Here is an 18214-nt window from a genome sequence, read left to right as displayed (position 1 = left end):
TTTTAGTCTTTCATGTGTGTTGGTTTTACTAGTATAATGTCTTGAATCATGTAACAATCCAATGTGACTGAATGATGCTATGCATTGTTTTAAAGGAAAACTCCTTTGCACACCTTTCACATTGTTGAAAAACTATATTTAACATTTAATGACCATTTGGATGTTATTGCTTGGCATTAGAACATCATCAAGCGAATAACATCAAGAGCAAGATTAGCATCTACAGAATGAATAAGGCATAATAACTTTTGTTTTTATTTATTATTTATGTAGTGTCCAGTATTTATTGCATTAGTATAAAAAAAGATGACCCACATCTGCTCCAAATGTTTAGGAATTCTGAATTTAGTTATAAAAGATTTTAACAGAATAGCCATTTTTTGTGCATGCAAATCTACCCCTTTGATGTAAAGAAAGGAAAGCTTTCAGTCATCCCACCCCTTCTTTTGGCCAAGGCTGCAGATGGCTGAATAAATGCATATTCAAGATTTTTACATATCAACAATATTTTTATATCACAATGCTATCTACTAAACTATAAATAAATGGTGTATGTTCAAAATCGGTCTAAATTTCATTCGCAGTGTGTAGGTTTGGAAACAACTATCACTGTCATCTTGTTGTTTGCTAAGTCAGACTTATTGTTCCACAAGAAATGTGTGTCATGTATTGTCCCTTGAAAAGTGTCTTTCTGTGTTTTGTGCCTTCATATAAAAGAAATTGTGCAATGGAATTTTGTTGAAATCCTTGGGTCTTCTACTTTGTGAATGTAACAGATGGAATGTATTAAAACGTTTAGTATTTTGTCTATAATAAAATATATATATATATATATGCATATAAATTGTCTGTGATTATTTGTATTTTAATAAGTGAAAGAGAGAGAGAGATACAAAAAGTACATTCACTAAACCAGTGTTTAGGAATAGCTAACTGCTACAAATTTCTCTAACACGAAGGCCAAGATGGTCAAAACACTACTTTGGTAATCTAAACTATTTGGTTTAGCTAAAATTTGGGAGGCATTTTTAGTAAAGGAAAGAAATTTGTCACCCGGTGCCCAGATTCACTCTCTCACACTCTCATTCTTGTTCGCTTTCTCTTCCATGCTCCCTAAATGTTTGCCTACCTTCTCTTCCAACCACTTCTTTTTCTGCCGACCACTTCCACATCTTCTTCTTGATCTTTTATCTTCTGTATAGTATCTTCTAGATTTGTCCGGAAACCCGGCGGGAACTTCCACCAAATGGCGGCGCTTGCAATGACGTCCCCTCTCCGATCCTTCAATCGGGAGGGAGGATGTCACGAAAGAGTTGTCATTTTGCCCTAATTTGAACTCTGGACAATATGGTCTCACTTTCAGTGATGTCCTTTCCCCTGACTAGACAAAATCAGACACAAATTCGGACACAAATTATGCAATTTGTATGAATCCGAATTTTTTATATGAACGATTTAGCCCAATGGGAAGCATAAAAACTAAAATAAAGTGAGGAAGAATTTTTCAGAGCTGGTCTGTGATGAATACGATCCGGAACGCAATGTGAGAAGGTAATGCTGCTACTAAATCCTCACTAGTTAGAAAATCCTATGCTTTCTGTAGGTCACCGCCTACTTTATCAGGGAAAAGAAATGGCCCTGAAGCTGGCTACTTTTATACCATTTGTTAAAGAGAAATGTAAACAATGTAACATATACAACACACTAACATAATAACGAAAAAAAGAAAGAAATATACATTTACAGAGCAGGGTAGGTTTAGTAAATAAACTATATTGATTGTAAGTATAATTGCAATGAATACAATCAATACATTCTAAATAACGTTAACCTCGCTATATCTATATATATATTTTTGCATAATTGGCTGCTGGGGTGGATGTCGCCAAAAAACACTCTTGCCCTTTTATTCAACATACCCAGAAAGAGTCGGCCCTTTCATGAATTCCAGTGGATCCATGCAATCCAGGAGGCATTCTGACAAGAGCTGTTCTTTCTGGCACCTGTATGCATTCATCAGCATTATTATTAAAGAATGGGCTCATATCACGATGTGTGATCTAGCGAGCTGTGTTAAGGGCAGGCTAAGGCTTCACAGTGGTAAGTGAGTTGTATGTGTCTGGGTATGTTAGTTTATTTGTTAGTGTGTGTTTAGCTATGCTAGTATGTGTCTGTGTATGTTAGTGTGCATGTTTTTTTAGTGTGTGTATCTGTGTTTGGGTATGTTTTTTTTTTTTGCATATGTCTGTGGGTATTTTCTTGTCTGTCACGCTGCATGTGCGTCTGGGTATGTTGCTGTGTGTCTGGGTATGTTAGTGTGGATGTCTGTGTGTGTGAGTGTGCATGTGTTTGTTAGTATGGGTGTCTGTGAGTGTCTCTGTGTATGTGTCCAGTTGTGTTAGTGTGTATGTTAATGTGTCTGGCTGTGTTAGTGTGTGTGTAAGGTTTTCATCTACCCTGCCTGGACTCTTTCTATGTTACCATACCTGTCTGAAGCCACCAGTGGCTACCCTTCCATCTCAGGAGCCTTCGTTTAATCAATCATTTAATTATTTAGGACAACTGAGCCACGTTATCTGGAAGTTAGCCTTGCCTATAATTACCAGCTCAGCACCTCACATTCCACGTGTGAGTAGCGAGAAAAAAAGGTGAGGTAAGGGGGTGAGCAAGGGAAGGAGTGAGTGTGTGTGAAAGGGAAGGAGTAAGTGAGAAAGTATGTATGTTAGAGTGAGTGCGTGGGTAAGTGTGTTTGTAGATATAAATGGCAGTGAGTGTTTATTACTGAGGATTTACCTGTCGTCGGGCTAGAAGACACCAGCCCTCCATTGGTAGCAATGATCCTTTTGTGTGCATAATATCAAGACTTCTGTTAATGAGCTTAATAACATCAAACACTTTTGTACAGTATGTTAATACAATAAGAGTAACAAGTTCAAAAGCGGCATATACACATAAAAGCAGCTAATAGCTAAAATTGGAATAAGACACAATATATAATTGCACCTATTAAAGCCACTTGGCCAACCAGTTAACAAATGTTAGATCCAAAGAGCTGTCCCATTAATTCCATATTCTAATAACATTTACTCTGCTGACAATTATTTTTGGCAAGTGATGTAAAACATATGGCTTCCATAATGGCCGATAATTATGGTTAGCTTGTTCAGCATTTTTATATTAAGCAGATGTCCCCTCATTCCTGTTTATACCCCTTGCAGGGTCAATTTAGATTATACGATACATAGTTATCAACGTGGTCCTGGACTACTTGCTGCATCTCATACATAGTGGCACTCTATGAAATGGCATTTGGCACAATGCTTCATTTTCTGTATCTTTCTATAACTTTGGTGTTTTCCAAGGCATCACTCACTTAGCCTTATTATCTTTCTGCAAATACATATATACATTGTATAAGCACACAAATTCTGAGTGGTAGAACAATAATGTCCTCATCTAATAATCTACACAGTGGCTACTGCATTTCCATCTGGAAGATTCTAGAAAGCTTAGTCCTTGTAGTTCAGGGGTTTAAAAAATTATTTTAAGGACTGCTACTTATGATTAGTTGCTTTTAGAACTTCCACTGAAAAAGTTTGTATTTTAGATACGGTGTCAAGAGGGGACAATTTTTGTAGTTTTGGTATATGTGCATAATCACCTTATAAGGTATATACTTCATACCCAAGGAAATCTATAACTTTTGTCAATAGATGCTACACTAAAAAGTGACAAAATAGGCAAAGTAATGAAAACTTTATTTTGTTCTTAAAAGTAACTTTATCAAATGTACATGGTGTGTACTTATGTACACAACATATAACATTACAGATATATGATGGATGATGTATATAGAATTTGGATTAATGTTCTTAAATGTGCTTAGCACAAATGCAGCTTGGACAATATCTACTACATTCTATTTTGGACAATGAATTTTATCAACCATTCGGTTTGGACGAAATTTGGAGGGCCTTTTTGATTCAGAAACAAAATTTGAGGGGGGGTGTTTCCAAAGGGGGAAGTGCCTGCCACCTTCTGAACCCACCTTTCACTTATAGCAGTAGCATGTAAAGGTTTAGAAAGGGATCGAGACTCGATTTTGCATTGCTGAACCACCATCACCAACAGCAGATACACCCATCCAGTAGCATGCTATATTTCTCCCAAAACATGGCCTCTTTGGTAATATGGAAGCAGCAACAATAGTAGTAGGGCACTGGCAGCCACAGGCTGTTTCAGGACAAGGAATTTCCCCGAAAATGTTTAAAGAATGAATCCCTCAGAGTAAGGTAGGTAGACTGAGCTGCAGAGACACTGTCAGACAGACACATCCAACCACTTGGTACAGGACTGATTTTTCCCAATACATGAAACATTAAATAAAGAATTGTACCCTAGAGCAGTGGCAGTAGAACCTTACTCACACTGAATATTGAGTGCTGAGTAACCTAACTTGGAAAGATTGACTTTCAAGAAAGCCATCTGCTCCACTAAGTGTTCTCTAGGGGTTGAGTATGTTGCCTATCACAAAGAAAACCATCTTGCTTTGGACACTGGTGGGTGGGCATGAAAGCAACTGCTGTGCCAGTAAGGAGAGGCCTGGCCAGATACCATCTTTCTGGTCCCAATAACTTAGAGGGTCTGTAGTAGGAGGTAGAGGCAGTTCCTCAAAGTAGGCTTTGACCTTTTCAGAGGCGTTAGTCTGACTTTGGGGGGCTTGGGTGGTACCCACCAAAGCATCAGGGCTGCTGCCTAGATGGTTGCTGCTCCGTTGAATCTAGTGTTGCTGCTCTGCATGGGTGCAAGGCCGCTACTTCCACTGCTGCTGGGATTTCCATTTCCAACTCCTGCCTCTCTCCTCCAGGGTATTGACATTTTGGAGAGAGCTCAGAGAAATTATACTGTAAGGAATGACTAAGGGATCTCATTATGTAGAAACAATTAAATACATATATGTATTTAACAAAGTACAGGAAGTTTATTTCAGAGGAAAAATATTAGAACAAGAGGTAAAAATCTAAGACTGGGGGGGTCAGGGGTTTAGATGTGATGTAAGGAAGTTTTACTTTACTAAGAGGGTGGTAGATAAATGGAACAGCCTCCCATCAGATCGTGGACTAGGCATAAACCCACCCTGAATCTAAGAAAAGACCAAGGATTGATGAAGGTCGGAGTCACTATATCAGGAATAATGGGCAGAACTAGATGGGCTGTCTATGTTTCTATAAGGTATCACGGAGCAACAAAAACTCATGTTACATGTACATAAATACCACTAAATGTGTTTACAAGCCATTTTGACTAAGCAAAAGACATTGTTCTAGTTCCTAAGTCATGATGCTACGTTAAGACCTAATTACTGCGACACTACCTATAAAGAAATGTCCCTCAAGTCATGAGAAATGAGAAGACTTTTGTATCTCTTATCACCCCAGTAAAGAAGCATCTTGGTGCGTAGTTTACTAGCGTAGTTTCCACAGAGTCCTCCATGACACATGAGGTTGTAAGGGACATCAAGCTTAATGACCACAAATATATATATATATACACATACAAAATAAACCACACATTGATAAATAAACACAAACACCATGCTTGGATGAAACAGGCCGTGGACTTTTATTTAGTTTATCAAATATACATACTTCCAATGTAACGAAATAACTTTGCAACCATTGTAACATAAACATAACAAGCCCTTGGCACAAGCCCAGGGCATCCGACGGAAATCACATAATCTTGCCAACCGCCATAAAAGCCAGCCGGCATAACTTAAACTTACAGTTCACCCTAAAGTTATAGGGTAACTATACCCCGATAAAAGGCACGACAAAGAATACAAAACAATATAATACAGGGTGGGTGGGAGGGCGCATTTTCATTAATTCCTCCATGGAGTCTTCAGCTTACCAACCTCGCCATTGCTCACCAGACTCAGAGGTCAGTGCAGTATCGGCTCAGCAGTTCGCCAGGTAAGCGAACAGCCCCCTCAAAAACGGCCCTATTTATAGGTGATTTTCCCGCCCATTGCGCAGCGCAAAGCACCCGCGAGGCAGGCACGCGGCAGCACGAGACACTTAAAAAAACGCGGCAAAGCGCTAGCGCATGCGCAAACGCATAAAAACTTACATAAGCTTCACATTTTTTTATACAACTACCTGACCTTTCCCTGACCCCACAGCCTATACCTAACAATTATAACCTGACCTTTATTTGCCCCCACAACCTCATGGCACCCTGCCCTATGGTTGCAGGCTTTATCAATGCCTTTCTTTTCTTTACTTTAGTCATCCCTAATCAACTGTAATGTGTCTCTCACTTCACAGGTAGGTCAGTGCAGCAGTGTAACGGTAGTACTGGTGGGCCGTCGCCAGAGGTAGCTGTACTGTCTGCTCGGGCCCAGCGGCTCTCTGACCCAGATATAAAAGTCACGCTCCCACGTTGTTACGGTCTCTCTTGTCCTCGCTGCCGAGCGGGGAGCCGGCCTGAGCTGCAGAAGCTGACGGTGACCGGGCCTCAGTAACCGGACGTTCCTCGCGCACCGTAAACAAAAGTAATAGGGTGAAAATTTCCATTAAACAAATGCTTTTGGGGGCATACCTGTCATACATTAAGCAAGCGTCAGGCACGACCTCACCGTGTTATACCCGGTCACACGTTATCAACCCAATATATATATATCCGGCTCTCCTCCTGTCACCGGGTCGTCCGTTTTACCGAAATCATAAAGATAAATCCTTTCTTGCAAGCTTTCGGTCTCCTGCACCTTTCTGTTTCCTGAGACCTCAGCATAGTGCAATTTGCCTTTCCCTTCCACGAATTACGGGATAAGCTGTCCCTGTTAGTTCGCGTTAAGCTGCTCTTCCATATTGTTATTACAGGGCACCGTTGTAGTTAGAAATCTTTCCTCTCGTGTCTCCTGTGGAGACCCCCTCCCTCCCTATAAGCGGGCCCTGTACCCCCAGTAGGGTAATGCACGCAGCCGCCAGCAGTTATCCCATGGCTTCCCTGTATGTGGGTGACCTGCACCCCGATGTAACGGAGGCCATGCTGTATGAGAAGTTCAGTCCTGCCGGGCCTGTCCTGTCTATCCGGGTGTGTAGGGACATGATCACCCGCCGCTCCCTGGGATACGCCTATGTCAACTTCCAGCAGCCTGCAGATGGTGAGTCCGGATTTGAGTTTGTCTGTATGATCGCCGGTCTGTGTAATCTATGGGAACATTAAATATGGACGCTTTACATTGCTGCCAGAGTTGGCTCAAGTTGTCCAATGCTTAATGCTTTGAACCAATTTCCTCTATGGTATCACAGGGACAGGAGTGGTTCTTAGGTTTCTGGCAGTAAACAAGGGCACCCAATCGTTAAGAAACCTTCATACACAAAAAAAAAAAACCAAGGGGATTTTGCGTTTGTGATCAAGTTTATTTTTTGGGAAAATATATATTTTGTGATATAACATTCTGTAGATGTCTCCCTTCCATCTCCATAAGGAAGGGAGTGGGGTCATTGGCATGCATGTCACTTTTCCTTTGCATTCTGTGTAATTGCTGCATAGAACATGTTTTAGCTATAAATACACTCATCTAAATGCCAGCTGCCACTCCATGCGTGGTCTGTGCTGTGCTGCGCTCTACTTGGGTGTCCCATCCATGAAAACCTGCTCCAAAAGCCTGGCCCATCAGTGCCGAGTATTATTATTGTTTTGTATAGCGCCATCCTATTCCGTAGTGCTGATCATAATATTGCTGGGACTTTTTAGGTTATTAAATCTTTACAGGAAAAAATACAATGGCATCTGCAAATGTTTGTGCGTAGCATAATAGAAAGGGCCGTTAATGTTTATGGGAGGAATGGCACTTTTGATAGCTTAGTGTTTGGTGTTTTTTTTTTTTGTGTTTTTTTTTAATACTCAAATTCCGTTTATTGATGGTAACATAGTAACATAGTAACATAGTTCATAAGGTTGAAAAAAGACCAAAGTCCATCAAGTTCAACCTATATACATATTGTGTCCCTACTGTGTACAATAAATGCATGACAGTATCCACAGACATGGAAAGTAAACAATAGAGATACAAATTCCGACAGGTATACAGAAGTATAAGCAGTGCTTACATATGGTGAAATATACAGCAAGTAGGCATAGCAAGACCTGCGCAGATAAGAGGTACAATGTGTATGTATCCTAAATTAAAAGAGTGGTGCAACAAAAAGGGCACCTAATTCGAAAGGAGTAACAGACGTCCCCCGTCGAAGCCTACACATCATCTGTGGAGTATTGCAGACTAAGGGAATAACAAAAGGTACCATCTTGAGAAAAAATGATCATAGAGTCCATAACATAAAACAAAAAAAACATAAACATAAAAACGTATACCGCCGACCCACCAGTTATTGAGTCATAATCAGTTTGGTGTTTTTTAACCTCGTCTCTCTCCCCGTCAGCTAAGTATCTGTCACCTGCTCACCCAGGTATTTGTCATTTTACTTTAACAAATCAGACTATAACTAGATAACGTTACTACTTGTAAACATGAAACAAAATACTCATCTCCACAAGGTCTGTTTTCAAGAATGCAAACGAGAGCAAATGTTAAATAGTCATTACTGCCTATACGTATGTAATTACTCACCACCTCCAGCTGCCTTGAAGGTACAAGAGCATTCATAAATCGTAGGTGTTTAGTAAGGTAACGGCTATACAATCAGTCTGCGCTTTTCTGCTAAGCTAAACTTCAGCAAACTATTGCTCCATAGATCAGTAGGTGACTCTTTTGGATTCCATGTTGTGTCCTGCTGTTCCTAATAGCCTCCGGATCTCTACCACCTGATCACCAAACAGTCCTTACCTCCCTTGGTAAGCAGTGTTGACCGCTCCTGTTCCTTTTTATTTTTTAATAAAAAAAAACTTGTATAGCAGAAGAATGTAAACAAGAGGAAAACGTAACCTATTAAAATGGATACATTTATTAACTTAACTGTTGTGTATCCGCTTACAATGTTCTGTAGAATGCCTCTGCTGTAGTGAAAGCCAATGAAAAACGAGATCTAGTCATCTAGATTTAATGGTTCTGTTGCTATATTCGGTTTGTTTGCTTTTTTATATTCCAACATGCAAATGGCCCAGGACAGCTCTCCTGCACCCTTGTGGTCCTCACACATTGGCTGTGTCTGAGCATTGGGACATAATATCGCTGGTGCTCACTAATTAAGCGTGCAAGCAGAGAGCGCAGCCAAAGGGTTTGGACGTACTGATATTAGGGCAGGCTCTTGAAGTCATACGATTTGACAGCAGTCCCCTAGGCACCAGGCAATGATTTCTGGGCGCCAAAATCCTTATCATAGACATGGGTAGGTATCAGAGGTTTTGGGTTGTATTTGCTAAAATGTGACAGTGAGAACTGATGGAATATGTATGCTATTAGAGGAAAATTATTGGCATCACTCCCTTTTTAAAAGAGAGCACATTCTATGTACTATACATTCTATGTACTATAGTACACATAATTTTTGCCTTCAAATACTTTTTTCTCTTCTTTGTAGCCGAACGGGCCCTGGATACTATGAACTTCGATGTAATCAAAGGGAAACCTATTCGCATCATGTGGTCCCAGCGTGACCCGTCACTAAGAAAATCTGGTGTGGGCAATGTGTTCATCAAGAACCTGGACAAATCAATAGACAACAAAGCACTTTATGATACTTTCTCAGCATTTGGGAATATTCTCTCATGTAAGGTTAGTCTGACTACTTCTATTTTAGTATTTCTGTTGATGGTCTCTTTAGCATGTGTAGTATACTGCAGTATTTTAGGTTTAACGCTGACTCCAGGCATTTGTTCTCTTGCAGGTGGTGTGCGATGAGAATGGCTCCAAGGGGTATGCTTTTGTGCACTTTGAGACACAGGACGCTGCGGACAGAGCCATAGAGAAGATGAATGGCATGCTGCTCAACGATCGCAAAGTGTGAGGGACCCTGTGTGCTGGGCTGGGTGTAAAAGGGGACAGGATCTGACGATAATTTATTTAAAAGGCTTGTGAATAAGGATCTGCAAATTAACGTGATGCTTTGTATATGTATAGATATATAATTGGGGTTTACTATAGGAAAATGGTATGACTCCCTGTGGGTTAGTAGCTAGCACTGGCAACTCATCCTCTCTCTGCTGTATGGTGCGGAGGGAGGTTTAATCAGTGCGAGATACATGCAGCGGAAATCCAGACGGTGCATATTTTATCTAGCACTCCGTCACTACACCTCTGCTACACCTATTGTTTTTGTTCTGGAATCACTTGACAAAAAAATTGTGAGAGCGCAATGTATATATATTGTAGCTGGTAAATAAGTTGGTGAGGTAGGAGACAGTGTTGGGAACAGCCGAACCCTATGCAAGAAGGAAGCAATAAATAACGCATATTTTTTCCTCTTAAGGTTTGTTGGGCGGTTCAAATGCCGCAGGGAACGAGAGGCGGAACTTGGAGCCAAAGCCAAGGAATTCACAAATGTTTACATCAAGAATTTCGGGGAAGACATGGATGATGAAAGACTGAAAGAGGCATTCAGCAAATACGGTAACTGTGTGAAGTCATTTGCTCTGCCTTCACGCTAGGTCATGCTCCCACGTGGCCACTTGCTTTTGGCTTCGTGTGTGCAGTGGATACATTTGTGAGCTCGGTGGCTCTGCCCATGCATGTGGGCTTTTATTTTCAGTTGTTATGCCATGGGTAAGCTGACTCTGCTAGCGCATGCGGGCGCTTGGTATCATGCGTGTGCCGTGCCCCTGCATGCTGTGACCCTGTGACCTCTGCGGGTAACCGGTGTCTCTTGGCTGCAGGGAAGACCCTGAGCGTTAAGGTGATGACTGATCCCAGTGGCAAGTCCAAGGGGTTTGGCTTTGTCAGCTTTGAAAAGCACGAAGATGCCAATAAGGTAAGAGCTCCCCTGGAGGACCAGGCAGACACAAAATGTCTGCAAGATTGAGCCAGGTGCTGGGGAGCTCTGCTAAATTTTTGTGTGGTCAGGAAAGGATTGTAATTTTTCCCTTGAGCGACCTTTAATCAACTCACATGTTTTTGACAGGCGGTAGATGATATGAATGGAAAGGATGTGAACGGCAAGATCATGTTTGTAGGAAGAGCTCAAAAAAAGGTGGAACGTCAAGCAGAGCTGAAAAGGAGGTTCGAGCAATTAAAGCAAGAGAGGATCAGCCGCTATCAGGTTAAGTGTGATATTCAATATAACTTACATCATCTGTCGTCACTGAATTTGCACCTTTTTTCTGTAATCTATTGATTTATATCACAGCCTCTCTTGCCTATGAATGTTTTGGTGGCCAGGTCTGTGAGTTAACATATGCTGTCTTCTCAGGGAGTGAATTTATACATTAAAAACTTGGATGATACCATTGATGATGAGAAGTTACGGAAGGAATTTTCTCCATTTGGTTCAATCACTAGTGCCAAGGTGAGAAATCTATTTAGAAATGTGGCATTTTAATGTGTTTATGTAGCACTGGCAACTCATCCTTGACTCTGCTGTGTGGTGCGGGGAAAGGCTTATCGGTGCTAGAGAAAAGACGGAGGAAATCCAGACAGCGCATACTTTGTCTAGTGTTCTGTCTCTACACCTCTGCTACACATGTATTTTTTTGTGTTTGGAGATAATTTGCCATGTTTTTTCTTTGTTTTTGTTTATTGGCTCTTCTCTCTGTGAACCTCTTCTAGGTAATGTTAGAAGATGGCCGTAGCAAAGGTTTTGGGTTTGTTTGCTTTTCCTCACCAGAGGAAGCCACTAAAGCAGTGACTGAAATGAATGGGAGGATAGTTGGATCCAAGCCATTATATGTAGCACTGGCTCAAAGAAAGGAAGAACGCAAAGCTCATCTCACCAATCAGTACATGCAACGCATAGCTGGAATGAGGGCCTTACCTGCCAACACGCTTATGAACCAGTTTCAACCTGCTCCGGGGGGATACTTTGTGCCAGCTGTAGCTCAAGCTCAGAGCAGACCTACATACTATGCACCCAATCACATGCCTCAGATGCGACCTGGTCCCCGCTGGCAACAGGCGGGACGTCCGCAAGGTGTGCTGCTTGAGTATCGCATTCCTATTGGCCTTGTTTTAAGTACAGTCAACAGTGCACAATTTACATTAATCTATTACCTTGTCCTACTTAGGTTTCCAGCCCATTCCAAACACACTACGGCAGAGCGGTCCTCGCCAGTCACTACGACACTTGACGCCTTCCAGTACTCAGGGCTCCCGTGCCATCCCAACTGTAACCCAGAGAGTTGGTAAGACAAAATATAATTACTGCATTGAAAGCTGGTTGATACCTGCTCTTCCTTTAACTGTGCTGTAGCAATAACTTTAACACAAACATATTTAGGTTGTTTGAGGATGCATAGATACTTGCAAAGTACTTTACCCTGTAGCGTTTATTTGGCTAGCAACCCTGTGTGCCCAGAGGAGAAAAGAGACATAGCCAACTTTAAAATCTACTGAAGAGGAATAGCTATAATAATCTGTATAAAATATGTAGTCTTGTACCTGTTTTTAAACTTGCATTTTTTTATACATGTACATAATCGCAAAGGGATTGCAGTAAGCAAATTCCGTTTGCATATATTACGGAATACTAGAAAATGTTAACCAGTTTTCCGGTGGTCCCAAAAGTCTTCACAGTTGTTCTGACTGCAACGTAATGGGTAGCCCTATTATGTTATGATCTTTCAAGCATGTCTGTTTTGTAGGGGTATCCTCAGCCACTCAGACTATAGGCCCTCGACCGCCTGTCTCTGCTCCCCCTCCTCGTGCTGTGCCTCCGTACAAATACACGCGCTGTCCACTTCCAGCAGTGCAACCAATGCAGGTACACTAACCAAAAGGAACGTAAACGATATCCCTGTTGTATTCCTTAAGGGATAGATCTGCTAGTTTACTAACGTTAATACCAATAATCTTTAGTGTTTGTACTTTTTGCAGGATTGCGTGATTCTTTTATAACACAACCGATAAAGCATTTCATCTTTTCCATCGAGGGAGACTGGTTAATTTTAAATGTGCAGCTCATCTATGTAGGCATGTGGTTCTTCTGTAACCCGTGTTTATAGTGAGTTCAGTAAACTGTGGAAATATCTTTGATTATTCAACCAACAAAGACTTCCAGACCCTTTATGCAAAATAAACCAATGACTCTTAGAGTGTGTAGTCAACATAGATGAAAAACTATATGTTGGTGTCTGTTGTATTTTACTGCATGCAATGTTTAGCTTTTAGAGTCAGAAAATAAGACTTGTGTGTCATTTAACCCCCTCTCTCTACCTCCACTGAAACTAGGTAGCATTAGAATGCTCCATAACACTGTTTAAGGGAGGTCATTAAAGCAGCACCCAATCACATGTGCGATAGCAGAACGTTAGTGTTCAGTTAGCATACGTGTGATTGGCTGCAGCTGTGCCAATTGATTTCTTGACTAGATCTCCAATTGGCATGTACAAGGAGCACGCTGGTGTATGCTCCATACTTTGAGGTAACTCGATGAGGAGTCAAATGAAGCAGAAGCCTCATTTTCCAACTACAATAACTAATGTATGCACTGATTTCCATGCAGTGAACTGCACTGGAGTTCATAAAAAAAATAAAATCATATTTAAAAGCGAGGCTCCATGTGGAGAACAAGAAATGCTTCTAGGGACTCCTGATGCATAGTATTCAAAACGCTATAACTTATTTTCCCAATGAGTGATAAGAATGTCCGTCATCCACATGGATTTCATCTTCATTGATTACTTCTAGAATGTCGTCATTCACCTATACCCACTATAGTGTTAGAAGAATCCTCGGATTTCCTTTTGTTTTTAACAGATATTTAAGGCAGGGCAAGAGGAGCTCACTGTAGTTGGCTCATTAGTGTGTATATTATTACTATCTTTTATTTATATAGTGCCAACAATTTATTATTTAACCCCTTCAGGACCGGGATTTTGATACTAACGTGTCGCTAAAGGACCGGAGCCGTTTTTGTGTTTTTGCCATGTCTTTCTTCAACTGTAATTTCTCTCTTATCAATTGGTGCACCCACACAAATCATATATTGTTTTTTTCAGCACAAGTAGGGCTTTCATTTGAAACCATAGTAAGCTGGGTAGTACATTGTTTTGTTTGAAAAAAACTGGAAAAAGTGGGGAAAAAAATGAAAAAAAACGCATTTTTTTACAGTTTTGTATACATACAAATTGTACACACATTAAACCAATGGGAAAAAATTATCCCAAATATATTCATTAACTTGTCCTGATTTGGAAACCACCCAACATGGCCAGGATTTTTATCTATTTTGACCAGTATATGGGCAAATATTGCAAGGCATGCATCACGTTTTTGAAATGTAATTTTTTTCAAATTTGGCATGGTAGTCTAATAACTGCAATAGTTGTCACAGATACTGATTACCCCCCCAAAATTATATGTTTATGAACAGTAGATAAGTCAAGGTGTACAACTAGGGTCATTTTGACACTTTTCAAACAGGGATTTTATCGCCAATTGCTGCCAAATTTTGAGGTATTTTTATATTTTTTGGGGTTTTTTGCATATGTTGCAATGTTGCTTTAGATTTTATATTATATTTTGTATAGAATATGTGCAACTGCAGAACAAAACACCAAATTGTGTTCACCAACATCCCCCGGTTCCAACAAGGCCTCACATGCATGGTTCATGCATTTTTTGAGGAAGCTATGAGGGCAAAACCGGAACATGCGCATTTTCGTTTTCACATTTGGAATTTTCAGAAATTGGTTTCCTGGGCCCATATCCCATTTGGGACATTTTGGAAGCCCCCTGCTGTAAATTACCCCATAAAAGTATATATTTATGAACAGTAGACAAGCCAAGGAGTTCAACTAGGGTAGTTCTGACAGTTTTCAGCTAGCCTTTTCTTCACTGATGTCTGCCAAAGTTCACGGAAAAATATATTTTATTGCGTTTTTAACAAATACATTTCAATGTTGCAATTTATTTCTTGCACAGCATATGTGTAACACTGGAAAAAAACACCACATTTTGTTCACCAACACCCCCCGGTTCCAACAAGGCCTCACATGCATGGTTCATGTATTTTTTGAGGAAACTATGAGGGCAAAACTGGAACATGCGCATTTACATTTTTTTAAATATTTTTTTTCATCAGATTACTTGTAAGTGACAGGTTTAGGCCGCTGACATCAATCAGGGAGACCGATCAATAATCAGCGACTTAAAATGTCACCGACAAGTGATCAGGTAATAATTATGATTTTTTCATTTATTAATAATTTGTGTTTTTTCATAATTACCCTAGATGACCCCTCTCTCTTTGTAGAGCAGGGTCATCCGTGGGCTGCCATAATGATCCGATCACTCCTATTGGCCAGGAGCGATCTGATCAGCCCAGCATTTGACCTGGAAGCACCCTGGACTTTCAGGTCAGTGCTGTTATTTTTTTTTAATTATTATTATTATTTTATTAATTTTTTTTAATTTATTTATTTTTTTATTTTTTTTAAATTATTATTTTTTACATAATTTTTTTAACTCTTTCAATGCTGATGCTCCATTTAAGCACAGCATTGATTGATATTTAGTCCCCACAAGCTTGTGGGGACTAATATTAACCCCTGCAATGCTGCGATGGGGGTCATACACAATCGCAGCATTGAAGGGGTTAATTGAGGAAGAGGGGGGTAGGGGTTAACTGAGGAAGGGTGGGGGGAGTCTGGTCTCCACACTCATGTGGAGACCAAAGAACCCTGTCTCCCTGTCCCTGAAGCTGCCTCTGGCAGCTGGGACACAATCTCCGATAGACTGGAGATTGTAGGGGAGGAGTCTCTCTGATCAGTCCTACAGGACTGATCAGAGGACTTCTGGGGGCTCGTTTTTGCTGTTGCTGGTCTGCCTGGGCTTCCAGGCAGACCACCAGCAGCAGAACCCCCTAAAAAAACGGGAATTAACCCCTTCAATGCCGCGATCGCGGCATTGAAGGGGTTAACGCTGCACTGACGCTCTCATGGAGCGATCAGGCAGCAGGGGGGTGTTGGATCAGGTCCCCACACTTGTGTGGGGACCCATTCAATACCCCCCCCTTCCCTGAAGCTGCCTGTGGCAGCTGAAACCGCGATTGCAGATTTTTCTGCAATCGCAGTTTCTGCCTAGAGAATCACTCCGTGGGAGTTATCGTGGGCTTGGGGGCGGGCTTAGACAGGCTGTGCTGTCTGCCCAGGACTCCTGGGCAGACAGCAGCAGCAGCGCCCCCACGATCACCGCGATTGTGGTGATGTGGGGGCGTTTTTTGGAGGAGACGTACCTGGTACGTCCCGGTCTACCGGTGACTGTTAACCAGGAAGTACCAGGTACGTCCCGGTACTGAAGGGGTTAATATAGTGATTAAGGATTTGAACCCTCCTGCTAACTCTCGGTTGAGCAAATATTATTATTTATTGTTTTATATAGCGCCATCAAATTCCATAGCACTGTACAATGGGTAGACAGGACATAACAAGTAGTGTGTAACATAACAAATTGACTAACAGACAACAGGTGAGGAGGGCCCTGCTCAAACGAGCTTACAGTCTAGTCTTACAAATAAACATGTTTCGCTGCGCAAACCAACACTGCTTGGTTGCAGTAAGACATAATGGGTTAATCATACAACTGAAATATTCAAATGAGTGTATTCAGATTTAGTTCAATTCTGATTTAGGTGGATTAATGGTTTACTAAGCAACAAGAGTTTTTTTTTTTTTTATATATTATTATTATGATAAACCAAACTCATCTGCTCTGTGTGTTATGAGAACCCGCAGCATCCCTATTGGGAACGTCCCTACTGGGAACAAATAGTCTGCAGCTGTTATATTTCATTCATTGAGTATAATTGTAGTACATCTTGGCACAGAAAATAACTTTATGGTTAGATCAAATTGTACTGATATTTAAGTGCTACTTCTGCGATCTGCTGCCCTCCCATTCTTAAAATCAACACAATTTGAAAAATCACAGTTTATTCACAGCTGTGAGAATCCATAAACTAAGAAGTAAAGGTTTGTTCCGTGTTTCCAGGGCAAATGTGACTTTTTTTATTTTTTTTATTCACGCAGACCCCACAACCAGCTGTCCATGTGCAAGGACAGGAGCCTCTTACGGCTTCCATGCTTGCTGCTGCTCCACCCCAGGAACAGAAACAGATGTTGGGTGAGTCCCATGTGGTTTTCTGTTAAAGAAAATGGTGCAAGTGGTGGGAGCCAAAGAATAGAAACAGCTGAAGGCTAACCTCACTACTCTCCTCTGGTTTAGGAGAACGACTCTTCCCTCTGATTCAAGCCATGCACCCCTCACTTGCAGGAAAGATTACAGGCATGCTGCTAGAAATAGATAATTCTGAGCTCCTGCACATGCTAGAGTCCCCTGAGTCTCTGCGATCTAAGGTAAGGAACCATAAGCAGACCTGTACTTCTTTATTTCCAACACTATATGTTCAAAATCTTCGAGAACAATCATTTGAAATTTTAAAACATATTGACACATTCTGATACACGTCTCTATATTCCTCCCCTTTGATGACGCCACCGTTGCTTGTTTCGTTGGCTAACACTACTAAGTCGGTTATTTCAGATGCAAATGTTGGGCGTCTTAAGAAACTGCATTTCTCAGCTGGTTGTTACTCATATTTCACAAATACTGGTAGAGTTAAGTATGTTTATATAATTGTTTATTATCCAATAAAGTACTTATACATTTTGGAATTTGTTAGGTGGAGGAAGCGGTGGCTGTTTTACAAGCTCACCAGGCCAAAAAAGAAGCGGTGCAGAAAGTGGGGATTGTTGCTGCTACCTCCTGAACCAGGCTGACCTGTAAGTAGGCTCTTCCTAAGCTACTGTATTCATGAGAGGTGCGTCATCCTCTTTGCTAATATAAAAGTTCTGAATCCTCACAGTCAATCATGTAACTATTGTTTCAGGTATTTAGTTGTACTTTGTACACATAATATGGGGCTTTATAACAATAGTTTTGTAATGTTAAATACTCCAAATTGCAGTCATATGACAACAAATTTTAGTAAACCGGCCTTCCTTTATATTCTCTGTTTTTTAATGGAAATTAATTTGCAGTGAAATAACATGGCACCTTTTGTAATCTCTTCACAGGGAACACAGAAGCCAAATTCTC

The 18214-nt window shown here is 40.9% G+C and overlaps 1 protein-coding gene and 2 non-coding genes across 3 annotated transcripts; all 3 read left to right on the top strand.

Annotated features, from left to right (window-relative positions):
• The first annotated feature begins 6975 nt into the window (after nucleotides 1-6975).
• LOC149274318 (polyadenylate-binding protein 4-like) lies at nucleotides 6976-17885 on the top strand. The gene is made up of 13 exons (XM_089505621.1): nucleotides 6976-7168; nucleotides 9549-9742; nucleotides 9855-9970; nucleotides 10437-10576; nucleotides 10840-10934; nucleotides 11085-11222; nucleotides 11373-11468; nucleotides 11729-12089; nucleotides 12184-12300; nucleotides 12760-12878; nucleotides 17146-17239; nucleotides 17342-17472; nucleotides 17799-17885. Exons 1-13 carry the CDS (start codon nucleotides 6976-6978, stop codon nucleotides 17883-17885), a joined length of 1881 nt encoding a protein of 626 aa, XP_089361747.1.
• Nucleotides 10146-10275, top strand: LOC149274320 (small nucleolar RNA SNORA55). The gene has a single exon (XR_016279434.1). It is a non-coding gene; the product is annotated as a small nucleolar RNA SNORA55 (small nucleolar RNA).
• Nucleotides 11514-11644, top strand: LOC149274319 (small nucleolar RNA SNORA55). The gene has a single exon (XR_016279433.1). It is a non-coding gene; the product is annotated as a small nucleolar RNA SNORA55 (small nucleolar RNA).
• Nucleotides 17886-18214: the final 329 nt, after the last annotated feature.

The sequence above is a fragment of the Sceloporus occidentalis genome, unplaced genomic scaffold, assembly GCF_023333645.1.
Source record: "Sceloporus occidentalis isolate IW3139 unplaced genomic scaffold, rSceOcc1.0.p SCAF_336, whole genome shotgun sequence".
NCBI classification, from domain to species: Eukaryota; Metazoa; Chordata; class Lepidosauria; order Squamata; family Phrynosomatidae; genus Sceloporus; species Sceloporus occidentalis.
This window is presented reverse-complemented; position numbering and strand designations above follow the sequence as displayed.